The sequence below is a fragment of the Momordica charantia genome (genome assembly GCF_013281855.1).
Source record: "Momordica charantia cultivar OHB3-1 chromosome 6 unlocalized genomic scaffold, Mcharantia_2.0 BLBB01000006.1, whole genome shotgun sequence".
Lineage (NCBI taxonomy): Eukaryota > Viridiplantae > Streptophyta > Magnoliopsida > Cucurbitales > Cucurbitaceae > Momordica > Momordica charantia.
In genome coordinates this window covers 15,234,743-15,250,268 of record NW_028275164.1, presented here as the reverse complement: position 1 = coordinate 15,250,268, position 15,526 = coordinate 15,234,743, and the positions used below count along the sequence as shown (strand labels likewise).

Genomic DNA, 15,526 nt, shown 5'->3' with positions numbered 1-15,526 from the left:
AGATTGGATATCAAGTGAAAGTTGATGGAGCATTTTTTTTATATAGTTGATGTGACATCTCCATATGTTTTATGGATCATTTTGTGTAACAAGTAATAAAGGATGAAATTAAAACTTGTAAAAGATTACAAATCTAATTGAAAAATAATTCAAAGATTAGGGACAAAATTATATTCTTAGCCTATTAGAAGCAAAGGTCAACTCATCAATCACTTAGGCCCTAACTTGATAGTGTCAAAAGGACACTCAATGTATTTTGATTGGCCAAGAAAGTCCAAATCATTGATAACAATTTCTTTTTTAATTTTTTGTTTTTCTATTTTCTGTCTATGAAAAATAAAAATCATATATGATTGATAAGTGTTTTTTGGTTTTAGAAAATATAAAATAACAAATGTTTGATAACCATTTTTAGTTTTCTGTTTTTGAAAAGTTCGATAACCTAGTTTTCTATTTTCGAAAAAATTAGAAAGTTGAAAATATAGGTTAGAGAGAGAAACATTTATATAAAGTAGAGATGATAATAATGTGGGGCGGGAGTCGGAAATGACTTCTCCCATCCTCTTCCTCACAAAAATTTTTAGTCCTTATGCCCACCCCGTTCTTCGATTTTGGGACCCGAGGTCCATGTTGAGGTAGTGCTCATTTGAGGATGGGAACCTTTACTAGAAAACTTACCATTTTAATAATTATTTTTAGAATTTAAAAAATAACAATTAATAAATATATATAATTTATATCTATTTTATTGAGAAATATTATTTACTGGTATAAATAAGTAGTTTTAAAAAATATTTGATGTTTTATTTATAATTTATTAAAACAGTTAATAAAAGATATATATTGATTATTTAAAAAATGTAATCGGGGACAGAGTCGGGACATGATGGAAAATGAATTCCTTATTCTTAGAGTGGGGACCCCTACAAGAATTTTTGTATCTATAATGTAGAGACATGGAAATAAAAGTTTAGAGAGATAAAACGAAACATTTGAAAGAGAAGAGGTAAAATAAAAGTTTAGAAAAAAAAATTAGTGAGAGAAAAGTTAAAAGATAAAAATAGAAAATTCTAGAGAGAGTACGCTGGAGAGGAAAAGACATGTTAGAGAAAGGAAAAAATTAGAAAGATAAAAAAAATTATTATAGTGAGAAAAAAGTTCGAAATATATTTGTTTAAAAAAATAATAAATAAAGAATGTTATCGTGAAAGAAAATTGAAGGAGAAAAAGATTATATAAAGAGAAGTTAAACATATATTTGTTAGAGAAAAAAAAGATTAAGAAGAGAAAAAGAAAGTTATACGGAATTTGAGGGATAGAAACATCCCAAAAAATATTAAATTTTTAAAGAGAGAAAATTGAGAAAATTAAAAATGATAAGTTATAACAAAAGGAAAGAAATTGGAATCTATGGACATGAAAATTTTGGAGGGGCTAAATAAAAGAGATGAAAATTTCAGAAAGAGAGAGATAAAATATTTAGGAAGAAAGAATCTAGCATTGTTTTGTTACTAGCTCAGCTATTGTATCTCAGGACAAGTGACAGATGAATCTTGTATAAGGAGAGTGACACTCAAGACTCAGCTTCTCGAATCTTTTACAATTCTATTTTTATGCTATTTTATTTTTGAATTTTATAGTATAATGTGGTTATATATATATGTATTAATGGTATTGGGGGCAAAAATGTGACCTACCACGTGGCGTGATACAATCGAGTTATTAAGCTCATCTGCCATCGATCTACTATGTTCAGCTACCACCGAGCTCCTAAGCTCATTACAACAAATTACACTTTTAATCTTGGTTAAAAACAAAAACATGGTCGACACAATGACGGACAGGGAAACAAACGCACTTCAAAATTGCTGAATTAGAGAAAAGGTTTAAGGCAGAAGCTGTTAATACATCATGTTTTTTTTATAAATAGAAGTCCCTCCACTAAACTTAACTTCTTAACTCCTGAAGAGAGTTGGTCAGGAACTCCACCCTCACTTGAAAAACTCAAGGTGTTCGGCTGTTGCAAAGAAAACTTGAACCAAGAGTTTTGAGAGAGATTTTTCTGGGTTATCTTGATGGTGTTATAGGATATAAGTTGTGGATACCATGTTTGAAGAAAAGCATAGTGAGTAGAGATGTTGTGTTCAAAGAAGATTTGATGGGAAGTAAATCTGACAAAGAAATTAGTTTAGACTCTCGAGCAGAAATTGAAAAGGGAAGAGTCGAGATTGAAATAGAAACTCAAGAGAAAGATCCCGAAATAAATGATGAAGTTGCTGCACCAATAGAAGAAATAATAGAAGATGAAGTGCCTGAATCAAGTACCTATAGAATACAAGAACAAGCTCAGGGTAATTATCAACTCACAAGGGATAGGGAAAGAAGGGAAACCGTACCGAGCACCTCAAAGGTATGGTTATACTGATTTAGTATGCTATGCTCTACATGTTTCAACTTTAGACTGTGAAAATCATTTTTTCGACCAAACTGACTGATAAACAAGTAGGTTTTGTATATAAAAGACCGATTCCGACCGAACTCTTCATCAAACCGATCGACCGACGTCGGTTCGGTCGGTTTTGGTAGGTCGGATCAGTTTTTCAGAGTTCTTTGCTCACCATTAGGTTAGGGGTCCGATGTTGTTATCATGTTAGTCCAAAGGTCGGTCATGTTGGGTGCCTTAGGTTGGACCCAACCAGAGGTCACTTAGGTGGAATGCCTGCTTCCTGGCCTTGCGACTAAGTATAGCACCTCGAACCTGTCCGATGTGGTCCTTTAGGCAGGATTGCTTCCACTCGAAGTTTTCTTTGTCCTCCACATGGCAAAGTGATTTTCTCCCCTAAACAAAGTATAACTAGTGTCATAAAATTAATTTACTTAGGAAAATAAAACAATTAGGATGTAAAAAAAAAGTTTCCTAACACTTGCTCGTCACTATTTTTTTAAGTAGAATATATAGAGGTGGAGGATTCCAAGTCACCACCTTTTGGTCGGATATAGCTCTAGTTAGGTTGACACTTTTGTCTTTAAAGTTGTTATCTTATGATAGCACTAAAAGAGGAATTGTGATAAAGGCAACTTTTGTTTAGCTTTCATATCTTACATTTAATTGTTACAACCTAATTAAAATCAATTTGGGGTTTAAGTGATTGGGTGACTGAGATTCGTGGAATCATATCACAATTATGTGGATTTGGTGGTATGGTTAGTTATGCATAATGAAAATTCCCTAGAGATAATTTAATGATTCGACACACTTATGTGTATAACACTTTTTATTTGATACAATATGCTAGAAAGGTACTAAAACTAATTTTTATAGTCACTAAAATAAAGCAAGAAAACTTAGTGAGATTTAAAGGGCGAATACCAATGACAATAACGGTTGGGATTAGGGGTGAATAAAAAATTCCGAAAAATCAAACTTGAGTGACAAAAACCGACTGAATGACCAACATTGGTCAATTGGTTTGGTCGAAAAGATGATTTCCGACCAAGTAATCGAACATCAGTATATAATAAAAAAGCTGTAGATCAAGCCATTTGCAAGCTAGTATTATCTCCATCTCCAGATAGTCTGGGCGGCGACAGTGGGGAGTTCATACGATACAATAGACATTGCAGCAGTTGATAGCGGTAATAGCTATTCTAACATTAGCAGTAAGAATGATCGAAAATTTTGGTTGGTTCAATGAGACCAAAACGCTCATTTTGGTTGTTGATGATAATATTTTTTTATCTTTCCACCTATTTCTCACAGTTATCGTGTATTTTGTGTGGGCAATTATACGTCAGAATCACTGGTTTTTCCTTCTAATTACGGGCTAGGCCCGTCATTAAAGAGAAACAATGTCGGTCAAGCGCTCAATACCGATTTGAGTGTACTTGTTTCTTTTTAATGACAGACATCTTTATTGTTCTTTGGGTTTGGGAAAATATAAAAAAAAAATTGGAAATTGTGGTCAAGGGAACGTGTGTGTAGGTTTTGATGGTGTGACATGTGGTTGTGGTTAAGAAAAAAAAAGAAAAGAAAAAGAAAAGAAAAAGAAGGAAAAGAAAAGAAAAGAAGAACGAAAAGAAGATGGGAAATTGAGAAGAAAATGTTTGATGTTTAATATGTGAAAGAAAGTGAGAAAACCGTTGAGTATACAAATTTAATATCCGAAAATTAAATTTGTATATTAAGAATTTGAAACTTATTTTACATTTATAACAATTTCATTATTTATTTCATAAAGTTGTTTTTGTTTCAATTTTGTATGATGTAACTTTGTTTTGTTAAAGTTTCATGTTGTTAAACTTGAAGTTACACTTCAAATGAGAAGTTTTTATTCATGTGGTTAAAGTTGAACTTAATTCTTGTGTGTGGAGTTTCATGTTTATACAACTATATATAATTGTGATTTTCTTCATTTTGAAACATCCAAACATACCTCAATTGAGTATTCTCCTTCTTTCACAAGAATTCTCTCTTCCTTTTGAGTTCTTGTTCTTGTTTGTGTTGAGAGCAACTGTCTAAGAGTTCTGTCAGATCCGAGTAGTTCGAGGTTGCAATTCTACCGGAGTTAGTCGTTGTATCCTGCTGAGATGATCGCTGTAGTCTGCTAGCAACTTGTGCAGAGCGAATAATTGTCTTCAGGTCAGCGCTATTGTAGCGTGCCTCGACTATATTTCGTAAAGTTTTTGTGTTCATCAAACTGTCAAGGTTTATAATTGTTTGTAGGCAGTTACGTTGTAAATTGTTGCTACTATTATTCAATTTACATATACAGCGTATATTTATCCAACAATCTGAAGACAATTAGATGGTTACAAACACTTCTGGCAACACTCCTTCGATGATGGGATCGACTATTGTCAAATCTCATGCTAAAAAACCAGAGAAGTTCAAGGGAGAAAACTTCAAAAGATGGCAACAGAAGATGATCTTTTACCTCACGACATTGAATCTTGATCACATCCTAAAGAAGGTATGTCAAATTACTCCTCTAGAAGCAATCATTCCTAAAACTGAAGCTGCCAAGCAAGTATGGTTGCATTCAGACTTCCTATGTCGCAACTACATTTTGAGTTGCCTAGATGACATCTTGTATAATGTCTGCTGCAATGCCTTTGATACTTCAAGACAGTTGTGGGAGGCATTAGACAAGAAGTATTAGCTGGAAGATGTTGGTACTAAAAAATTCCTTGTTGGAAAGTTCTTAGATTACAAAATGGTTGATACCAAGTTGGTTGTCAATCAGTTGGAAGAATTGCAAATTATCATTAATGATTTGCAAAGTAAAGGATTGGTAATTAATGAACCATTCCAAGTTGCTGCTGTGATTGAGAAATTGCCTCCTGCTTGGAGAGAATTCAAATGCTATCTCAAACACAAGCGAAAGGAGTTGTCCATGGAGAATTTTAGTGTGAAACTCCGTATTGAAGAGGACAACAAAAAGGGGGATAAAGAGCCACAGGAATTTGAAGCTAAAGGACATATTGTTGAAGCTTCAAGGCGACATCCCAAGAAGAACCAATCCAAGACAAAGAATCTTGGGCCAAAGAATGACGCTAACAAGCGCGTTCGTGCAATCTGCTGGGTTTATGGCAAGAGTGGTCATATGTCTACAAATTGTAGACACAAGAAGGGCAAAGCTCCAACAACCAGGCCAACACTATGGAAGATGACAATTTAATTGCTGTCATCTCTGAAGTAAATATGGCATCTGATACCAAAGACTGGTGGATTGATACTGGTGCTACTAGGCACGTTTGTGGGGACAAATCATTGTTCACCACTTATGAGAAACAAGATGGCAGTGATAAACTATATATGGGAAATGCTTCAACAACCTAAGTGGTAGGCAGAGGAAAAGTCCTACTGCAATGAACTTCTGGAAAGATATTTACCCTCACTGATGTGTGGCATGTGCTAGAGATTAGAAAGAATCTTGTTTCAGGAACCCTACTCAACAAAAATGGGTTCAAACTTGTATTTGAGTCAGATAAGTTTATACTGACTAAGGAGGGTATGTATGTGGGAAAAGACTATCTAAATGATGACATGTTCAAATTGAATGTATTGGCACAAGTGCCCAAGAACAATAATAATAATAACTACTATTCTGCTTATATTGTTGAGTTGTGTGATGTATGACATTCTAAGGTGGGGCATGTCAATTATCATTCTTTACAAAGAATGGTAAGTTTAGAACTATTGTCTAATTTTAACATTGATAATAGACACAAATGTGAAGTTTGTATTGAATCAAAGTTTTCTAGAAAGTCATTTTCGTCGGTGGAAAGAAGTAATGAGTTACTTGATTTAATCCAAAGTGATGTATGTGATTTTAAAAGTATTCCCACAATAGGTGGTAAGAGATACTTTGTCACATTCATTGATGATTGTAGTAAATATTGCTATGTATATTTATTACATAGTAAAGATGAGATCTTAGATGTTTTCAAAACATATAAGGCAGAAGTTGAAAATCAACTTGAGAGGAAAATAAAAGTGCTTAGATCAGATAGAGGTGGTGAATATGAATCATCATCTCTTTCTGAATTTTGTTAAGTTAATGGTATAATCCATCAAACTACAACACCTTATACACCACAACAAAATGGTGTAGCTAAAAGAAAGAACCAAACATTGAAGAACATGATTAATTGCATGTTAAATAGTTCAGGTTTACTCCATAATTTGTGGGGGAGGGTTTGCTTACAGCAAATTGTATCTTAAATAAAATTCCACATAAGAAGACTAATAAGTCACCTTATGAAGTGTGGAAAAAGAAGTTACTCTTATATAAAATATTGAAAGTGTGGGGGTGTTTGGCAAAGGTACAAGTTCCTTTACCAAAAAGGACAAAACTTGGAGCTAAGACAGTTGATTGTGTCTTTATAGGCTATGTTATGCATAGTGCTGCTTATAGATTCTTGGTGATTAAATCAGAAATACCTAATATTAATCATAATACTGTCATGGAATCTATTGAAGCTGAATTCTTTGAGGATATATTTCCTTTTAAAGAAGAAAGACCGAAAGATAATGGTGCCAAAAGGAATCATGAGGCTAGCTCTTTAAAAGGTCAAATTGATCAAGAAACTGATATCGAACCTAGAAGAAGCAAAAGAGCTAAGAAAGCTACTTCTTTTGGACCTGATTTCATAACTTATATGATAAATGGGGAGCCTCAAAATTTCGAAGAAGCTGTGTCATCTCCAGATGCACCTTATTGGAGAGAAGGTATCAATAGTGAGATAGAATCCATTTTGCAAAACAATACCTGGGTATTGGTTGATTTACCTCCTGGAAGTGAACCAATTGGAAGTAAATGGATTTTCAAAAGAAAGCTAAAGGCCGATGGCACTATTGATAAATATAAAGCCCGTTTAGTAGCTAAAGGCTATCATAAGAAAGAAGGAATAGATTTCTTTGATACCTATTCTCTACTAATGAGTATTACATCTGTAAGGATGTTAATTGCTATAGCAGCTTTACAAAATTTGGAAATACACCAAATGGATATAAAAACTGCATTTTTAAATGGAGGCTTAGATGAAGAAGTATATATGGAACAACCCGAAAGGTTTGTTGTAAAAGGACTTGAAAATAAAGTTTGTAAACTTGTCAAGTCTCTTTATGGATTGAAACAAGCACCTAAACAATGGCATGAGACGTTTGATCACATTATGTTATCTAATAGATTTAAGATAAATGAGTGTGATAAATGTGTCTATGTTAAAACCATAAATCAAGATTGCGTCATTGTTTGCTTATATGTGGATGATATATTGATAATAGGCACAAATAGAAGTGTCATTGATTCCACTAAAAGAATGTTAAATTCCAAATTTGATATGAAAGACCTTGGTCTTCCTGATGTTATCCTTGGAATCAAAATAACGAGAAATCCAAGTGGATATATACTTTCTCAATCTCATTACATAGAGAAAATGTTGAGAAAATTTGGTTATTTTGAGTGTAAGCCGGTAGTTACTCCATTTGATCCAAATTGTAAGTTGAAGAAGAATAATGATGAAGGTGTATCTCCACTAGAATGTTCTAGAGTTGTGGGTAGTTTAATGTACATAATGAATTGTACAAGATCTGATATTGCCTACTCGATAGGAAGATTGACAAGATACACTAGCAATCTTAGGCATGATCATTGGAATGCGTTAGTCAGAGTTTTAAAGTACTTGAAGTACACTTTGGACTATGGATTGCATTATACAAAATATTCATTTGTACTGGAAGGATTTAGTGATGCTAACTGGATATCTGATAGCATGAAGAATAAATCAACCAGTGGGTATATATTTACCTTAGGTGGAGCAGCTATGCCATGAAAATCTTCAAAACAGACATGTATAGCACGGTCTACTATGGAATCAGAGTTTATAGCTCTTGATAAAGTTGGAGAAGAAGCATAATGGCTTCGAAACTTTCTTGAAGATATTCCGTTGTGGCCGAAGCCTGTAAGTGCCATATGTATTTATTGTGACAGCTTAGCAGCCTCAATGAGAGCTAAGAATAATGTCTACAGTGGGAAGTCATGACACATAAGACGTAGACATAATTTTATCAGGCAGTTGCTTTCTAATGGAATAATTTCCATTGATTATGTAAAATCAAAAGAGAATGTTGCAAATCATTTGACGAAAGGATTGTCTCGAGAGCAAGTTGCATATACATCAAGGGAAATGGGGCTAAAACCTATGAAATGAAATATCTGGTGGTAACCTAACCTAGTTGACTAGAGATCCCAAGATCTAGGTTCAATAGGCAAACTGGCTGGATAATTCATAGTTGACACACTAAGAAACTTATAGTTTCATCCCATGTCTATGATGTTATGTATGTGATCTGTTGATGTTAAGGTCATATTGATATCTTGATTACAAGAGGAGTAGTGGTAGAATACTCTTAATCAATATCACCTATATGACAATAGAATTGGGTCGGTTCTATGAGAACTTTTCGAATGGTTTATTTTTTCTAAAGCTCTTATGAATTCAGGATCTTGTCTAGGACCAAAATGGACACAACCGTATAGAACTTAAAGATACAAGATAAGTTATGTGTGATATTTGTTGTCTCAATTTAATCATGAGAAAGATAGTTCCAGAGCCAGTTCTCACTATTTCTTCGGTAAATTCGATAAATATTCACTAAGGAAGGTCCAAGTTCAAAAGACAATTTTATTATTTATTTCATAAAGTTGTTTTTGTTTCAATTTTGTGTGATGTAACTTTATTTTGTTAAAGTTACATGTTGTTAAACTTGAAGTTATACTTCAAATGAGAAGTTTTTATTCATGTGGTTAAAGTTGAACTTAATTCTTGTGTGTGGAGTTTCATGTTTATACAACTATATATAGTTGTGATTTTCTTCATTTTGAAACATCCAAACATACCTCAATTGAGTATTCTCCTTCTTTCACAAGAATTCTCTCTTCCTTTTGAGTTCTTGTTCTTGTTTGTGTTGAGAGCAACTGTCTAAGAGTTCTGTCAGATCCAAGTAGTTCGAGGTTGCAATTCTATCGGAGTTAGTCGTTGTATCCTGCTGAGATGATCGCTGTAGTCTGCTAGCAACTTGTGCAGAGCGAATAATTGTCTTCAGGTCAGCGCTATTGTAGCGTGCCTCGACTATATTTCGTAAAGTTTTTGTGTTCATCAAACTGTCAAGGTTTATAATTGTTTGTAGCCAGTTACGTTGTAAATTATTGCTAGTATTATTCAGTTTACATATACAGCGTATATTTACCCAACAGAAAACAGAGGAGTGGAAGAAGATGCTCAAAGTTTGCTGATAATTGGTGGCTGAGAACCTTAGTTTTGAAGCTGGACTTGAAGAACTCAGCAACTGAAATTAGATGGGAAATTTGTTAATTAAGCTTGCTCCTATGGAATATTTACGTGAATATGGGTTTCGATTCAAAATATAGTTCGTGGTTTTTTTTTGTTTTACTTTTGAATCTGTGAATGCTTTAAGATTAATCATGTGAGGCAGAATTTGGGATTTAGTGAAAGAAGAATCAGTTAGGGTTTGTCAGGATAGAATTAGAAGGAAGAAGAAGAAGAAGAAAATGAAATGTAGAAATTAGTGTTGTTGGTCTCAATTGAAGAGGAGAAACAAAGCATCTAGAAGTTAATATTTTAGTGTTGGGTTTCTTGGGGTTTATGAGCTATGGGTTAATGGATGTAAAATAGAAATATAATGGGTTTAGGTAAAGAGGAGTTTTCATGGGATAAACAAAGGCAGAAGAAATGAAGATAAATCGTGGGTTTGAAATTGCAGAAGAAAGGAGGAGAGAGAGAGTGGAGTTGTGGGTGGTTGATGTTGAAGAGAGAGAAAAAATCAAGGATAAAAGTAAATGATAAATAAAAGTAAAAAAGAAGTGGTGTATTTACCTGGGTTTGGAAAGATAGAGAAATTGATTGAAGGGTTGTGGGACCCATTTGTAAGATAATATAAGAGAGAGAAAAGTGGGTTTTTAATGAAAAAAGAGAATGAATTATTTAATCGGTAATTAGTTTTATTTTGAAGATAATTTGATTTAAGTTGGATTAAAATTTATGTGGAATTAATTTGGTATTGGATTTATATTTCAGGTCAGATAAAGATTGAAGTCACGAATACCTCAATTGAAGGATTTGTGAGTGGTTACTTTATTAAACGTTTTGGATATTATTTTTGGAATTTGTGAATGGTTATTTTATTAAACGTTTTTAGATATTTATTACAGAATTTCTGAGAAATTATATATATTAGGTATGATTTAGTATTTCTACTGAGAATGAAAGAAAATGCGTTTGTTTGATAATTTAGAAATATTTTATGATTTTAGAGAAATGTTTAGAAAGTTATGAGATGTATTTAGAACGAGATTTCAGAAAATTATTTTAGAATTTTATGAAATGTTTGTAGAAGGAATGATTTTAGAAATAATTTGAGAAAGTTATAAAAAGTTCTTAGAAAGAATGAAATAAGAATTTTAGAAGTATTTATGAGATTGAGAATTTTATGTAGAAAGAAGTTTTCAAACAACCATGTTATTGTATCCAGATGATTACCTGTATGCTATATGAACATGTTTCTATAATGTACCCAGAAATAGAAGGCCTTTGGGATCATTTGACTCCGCGCATTGAGAGAATTATTCTATTGTATATATTGAGATTATTTTATGCCAGTAGAGCAGAATTAGAATTATTCTACTGTGTGTATTGAGATTACTCTACGCCAGTAAACCAGAATAGGTATGAAGTTTTCTGTAGCTTGTTTTACGATTGAAGAAGAATGTTTTAAAGGTTTTTAGAATATGTTTTTATAGCAGGTTGAGAAGTTGGCGTAACTGGGTCGCAGGGGATGCAGGGGATGCAGGGGACGTATGGGAATGTCGGGACAATCAAGACCAAATCTTTAATGATTTTTTGGTGGCTCAAGTTTATAATGTTGCTCCAGTTTTATATAATGTTTTTCATAGCTTGAATTTCAGTTCTATATGAAAGAAATTTTACGAGAATACTTTCTTATCAATTTGCCACCCACTGAGCTTTCTAGCCCACTCTTTATCATTTGTTTTTCACTCAGGTTGTACCTGAGTTTCTGACTTTTTGAGTTTCAAGGAGAAAGTAGATTAGCTTCGCTACCTAAAGTAGTTGAAGAGTTGCATGACATTCTATATGCATGTGTTGGTTGTTTGTAAGAAGTTTTACCTGCACCCTTTTGATAGAAAGGAATGTTTACAATGGTTGTAAGAATGGTTGTTTTGTTGAGATTATTGAATTATTGTGCATCCATTCAAAATTTTTTAGTCATGGTTGAGGTCAAAGTTAAGAAAGAAAGTTAACCATGGACTTCATAGCTAGTCGAGGTCTGTGGTCGGCACAATTCGTTCTAGGACTAGTAGGTGTTTGGGACGGGTCGTGTCTCCCTAACCTGTCATTAAAGATAAATAATATCGGTCAGGCGCCGACATGGATTTGAGTGTCGTTGTTTCTTTTCAATGATGGACGTCGTTAATGATTGTCCTAACCTGTCATTATATTTACGTTATTGTTTGGGTGACATGGTTTGTGAGTCATGGTTTGTGCGTCATTGTATGTTAAAATAACTCACGCTTTTGAATACTCACGTTGCTAGACACTTCTTGACTCCCAAACTCATCTTCCAAGCTAATCTATCTCCATCTCCAGATAGTATGGCCAGCGGAAATGGGGAGTTAATAGATACACTACAACAAATTTGACTTTTCATGACGGGCAATGCCCGTCATTAAAAGGAAACAATGACGGTCAAGTGACCGACATCTATTCGAGTGTCCTTGTTTCTTTTTCAATGACAGACCGTGTTAATGACGGGCAATACCCGTCATGAAAAATTTTATTTTCATGACGGGCATTGCCTGTCACGAAAAGATAACCATGACGGGCAACGACCGATATCTTTACGAGTGTCTTTGTTTCTATTCATTTTTCATGGCGGTTGTGGCCCGTCATTGTATGTACGTCATTGTTTGTACGTCATTATATGTGCGTCATTATTTGTACGTCATTGTATGTGTGTCATGGAATGACTATATTTCGTGACGATCATTGACCGTCATTATTTCGTGAATAATGTAATTAAAAAAATAGTTGGTTACCAATCAAGTGGTTAACCAACCATATAATCTCCTTGCAACCTACATTCACACAAAATAATATCTCAAAATTGCAACTCAAAACTAACCAAATCATATCTCCTTCAATCTATTCACAAAATAATATCTCAACATGTCCTCTACTTTAGAACGACCTCTTTTAAAATAATAAAAAACTAATCTAGAATGCAATAACATGCTCCACATGATTCATATGGGACAACCAATCCCTCCACAAACTACATTTAGCAATAATAAAAGAGGAAATTGACTCATATGACCCTCTCAAGTTTCTAATGTGTTCAAATAACCCACCCGTCAAAAATTGTTTTGAATGACCCAAATCAGCTTTTTCAGAATTGTCAGTAGAAGTAAATGTACCCAACTACCCCTCAATTGAAGAGTAAATTCTCGGGCTGAAACGCGATTTTCCCGATCAAAAGTGTGAAAATATAATGTAATTCAACGAATTCCAGTGCGAAATCGCATTTTCCCGCCCGAAAATTGGCTAAAAATGCTAATTTTGGGTTGTTTATGGGCGAGAATTGGCGAAAAATTAGGTTGACTTACAATGAATTCCCGACCGTTAACTATATTATTTCGCCCGAGAATTTAAGGTTTCAAATTAATTCAAACAGCTAACTCTCATCTGTGCACTTAAGCAAACCAGTCTTCTTCATCTGTGTACTTCGTATTAACTTTGCGGATAACAAAAAGAATATTGTACATTGAAAGTAACTCTTCCATCTGACCACGCAGTTTGTTTGTAGTTGAGTAAGATTTCAACACGAACGAGGTAGGTGAAATGTCCTTTACAAAGAATGGTCTTTTTTCGTCTTTTTTGTCTCGGAAGTCGCACATTTATATGTCTGCCCTTTTGTTTTTTGTTTATTTTGAAACGTTTGAATGCGTTTTTGTTGTTTTTATTCTACCTTTGAGAATGACATGTTTGGGGCATGTACTGTCTATATTTTTCCATGATTCTCAGGCGAAGTTAGAGTTATTCACGGTCGAGAAAGATGAGGTTCGGGCGAGAATCATATTGTATTCGGGGCATGAATTCTCGCCCGAAAAACAATAACTTCCGCCCGAGAATTTCGAAAATTTCTAATTTTGAATTTTGAATGCTTTTCTTTTCACATGCAGGATGCCTCGCCTATTTGTTAGCTATGGTGGTAGTTGGAATGAAACACAATTTATATATGAAGGTGGAATTATGGGAGGTTTGGATGTGGACGACTGTATAACTTATGAGGAGCTCCTTAGTGCTATGTTTAGCCTTACCCGAATAGATCCGGACTGGTACAAAATCTTGATACATTGTGTATATAAGTTCAATCTGCAATACCAGGTTTCGAAGTATTACATCTTTGATGACCATAGCTTTAGATTTTTTTTAAGAGGCCCTCCACATCCCTCTGAAGTCCCATTATATGTATCTGTCGTACCGAAGGAAATACAAGTCTGTGGAAGTAGTTCAATGAATCGTAACATTCCAGAAGCAGAAGCATTCCAATCATTTCCCCACTAGTTAAGGCAGATCGTTCCGTATTATGCGCCATCGCTTCCTTTTGATTCCACGCTCCCGAGCACATCATGTTTTGTCCCATCAATGACGCCGCTAACGGACAATGTAATCCCATGTAACATGGGTGACGAAACAAACTATTGCGGTCAAGGGGTCGATAACGATGAAAACGACGTGGAGTAGGAGTTCGAGGCCTAGGATGATGACAATCACAATTCTGAATTCGATGATGATGTTGATTTTGACAACGAGGAGGAAGTAGACCCAGTGGATGTAGCCGGTCCATCAACGGACTCCTCGACCGAAGTGCATATGGTCAATATGAATGTACCGTGTGCAACCGATCAAGCTTCTTGCTCAATGGAAATTATTAGGACAGGTGACGAAGTTTGTTCGTCAATGGAGGACATTGCGGTAGGGAGTACTTTTCAATCGAAAAAATATTTGCAGTTCAAACTCTCGGTGTACGCAATGAAGATTAATTTTGAATATCGCGTAAAGAAGTCAACAAAAAGTTTGTACACTGTCTGATGCACCAAGGATGGGTGCAAATGGAGCCTACGTTCAAGGAAAATTAAATGTTCGGATACTTTTCTTATCTCTACATTCTATGAGGTGCACAGTTGCACTCGTGAGGTAATGAAACATTACCACCGGCAAGCTCAAAGTCGTGTGGTGGGTCAGATTATAAAGTCCACATTTGAGAATCAAGTCGTCGTTATAGACCGAAGGATATTGTTAACGACATACGGAAAAATTACGGTATTAACATCCCATATGAAAAGGCGTGGCGTGCGAGAGAGAGGGCTTTGGAACTACTAATGGGATCGCCGAAGAAGTTGTACACTCTTTTGCGTAAATATGGTGAGGCATTGAAATTGGTGAACCTGGGCACGGTATTTTCATTGAAATTGGAGAACGATAAATATTTTCAATATGCATTCATGGCCCTAGGCTGCTCAATCCGAGGGTTTAGAAGTTGCATTCGCGCCGTACTTGTTATCGACGGTGCACATCTGAAGGGAAAATATAAAGGTGTAATATTAATAGCCTCCTCTATTATTGGTAATAATCAGATATATCCACTTGCATTTGGAATCGTAGACAAGGAAACAAACGACTCAAGGACTTGGTTCTTGGAACGAGTGAAGAGTTGTATTGGAGACGTTGAAGGATTGGTGTTCGTGTCTGACCGGCATCGAATCATTAATAACTATGTAACTTCTGTCTTCCACACTGCTGAAAACGTTAGTTGCATGCATCACGTGCAGATGAACTTGAATGATAAGTTCAAGATTAGGAGTGAAGACGTGGAATGACTATACCGCCTAGCAGCTAAGGCATTCAAGAAGTCTACATTCAG

General features: G+C 34.7%; 1 protein-coding gene across 1 annotated transcript; it reads left to right on the top strand.

Annotated features, from left to right (window-relative positions):
* The first annotated feature begins 14,984 nt into the window (after positions 1-14,984).
* LOC148210765 (uncharacterized) lies at positions 14,985-15,482 on the top strand. Its single transcript, XM_088125179.1, has one exon. It carries the CDS (start codon positions 14,985-14,987, stop codon positions 15,480-15,482), a length of 498 nt encoding a protein of 165 aa, XP_087981305.1.
* Positions 15,483-15,526: the final 44 nt, after the last annotated feature.

Bases quoted from the DNA above. Each gene is read 5' to 3' on its own strand.
- LOC148210765 (XM_088125179.1), top strand. From the start codon at position 14,985: ATGGGATCGCCGAAGAAGTTGTACACTCTTTTGCGTAAATATGGTGAG.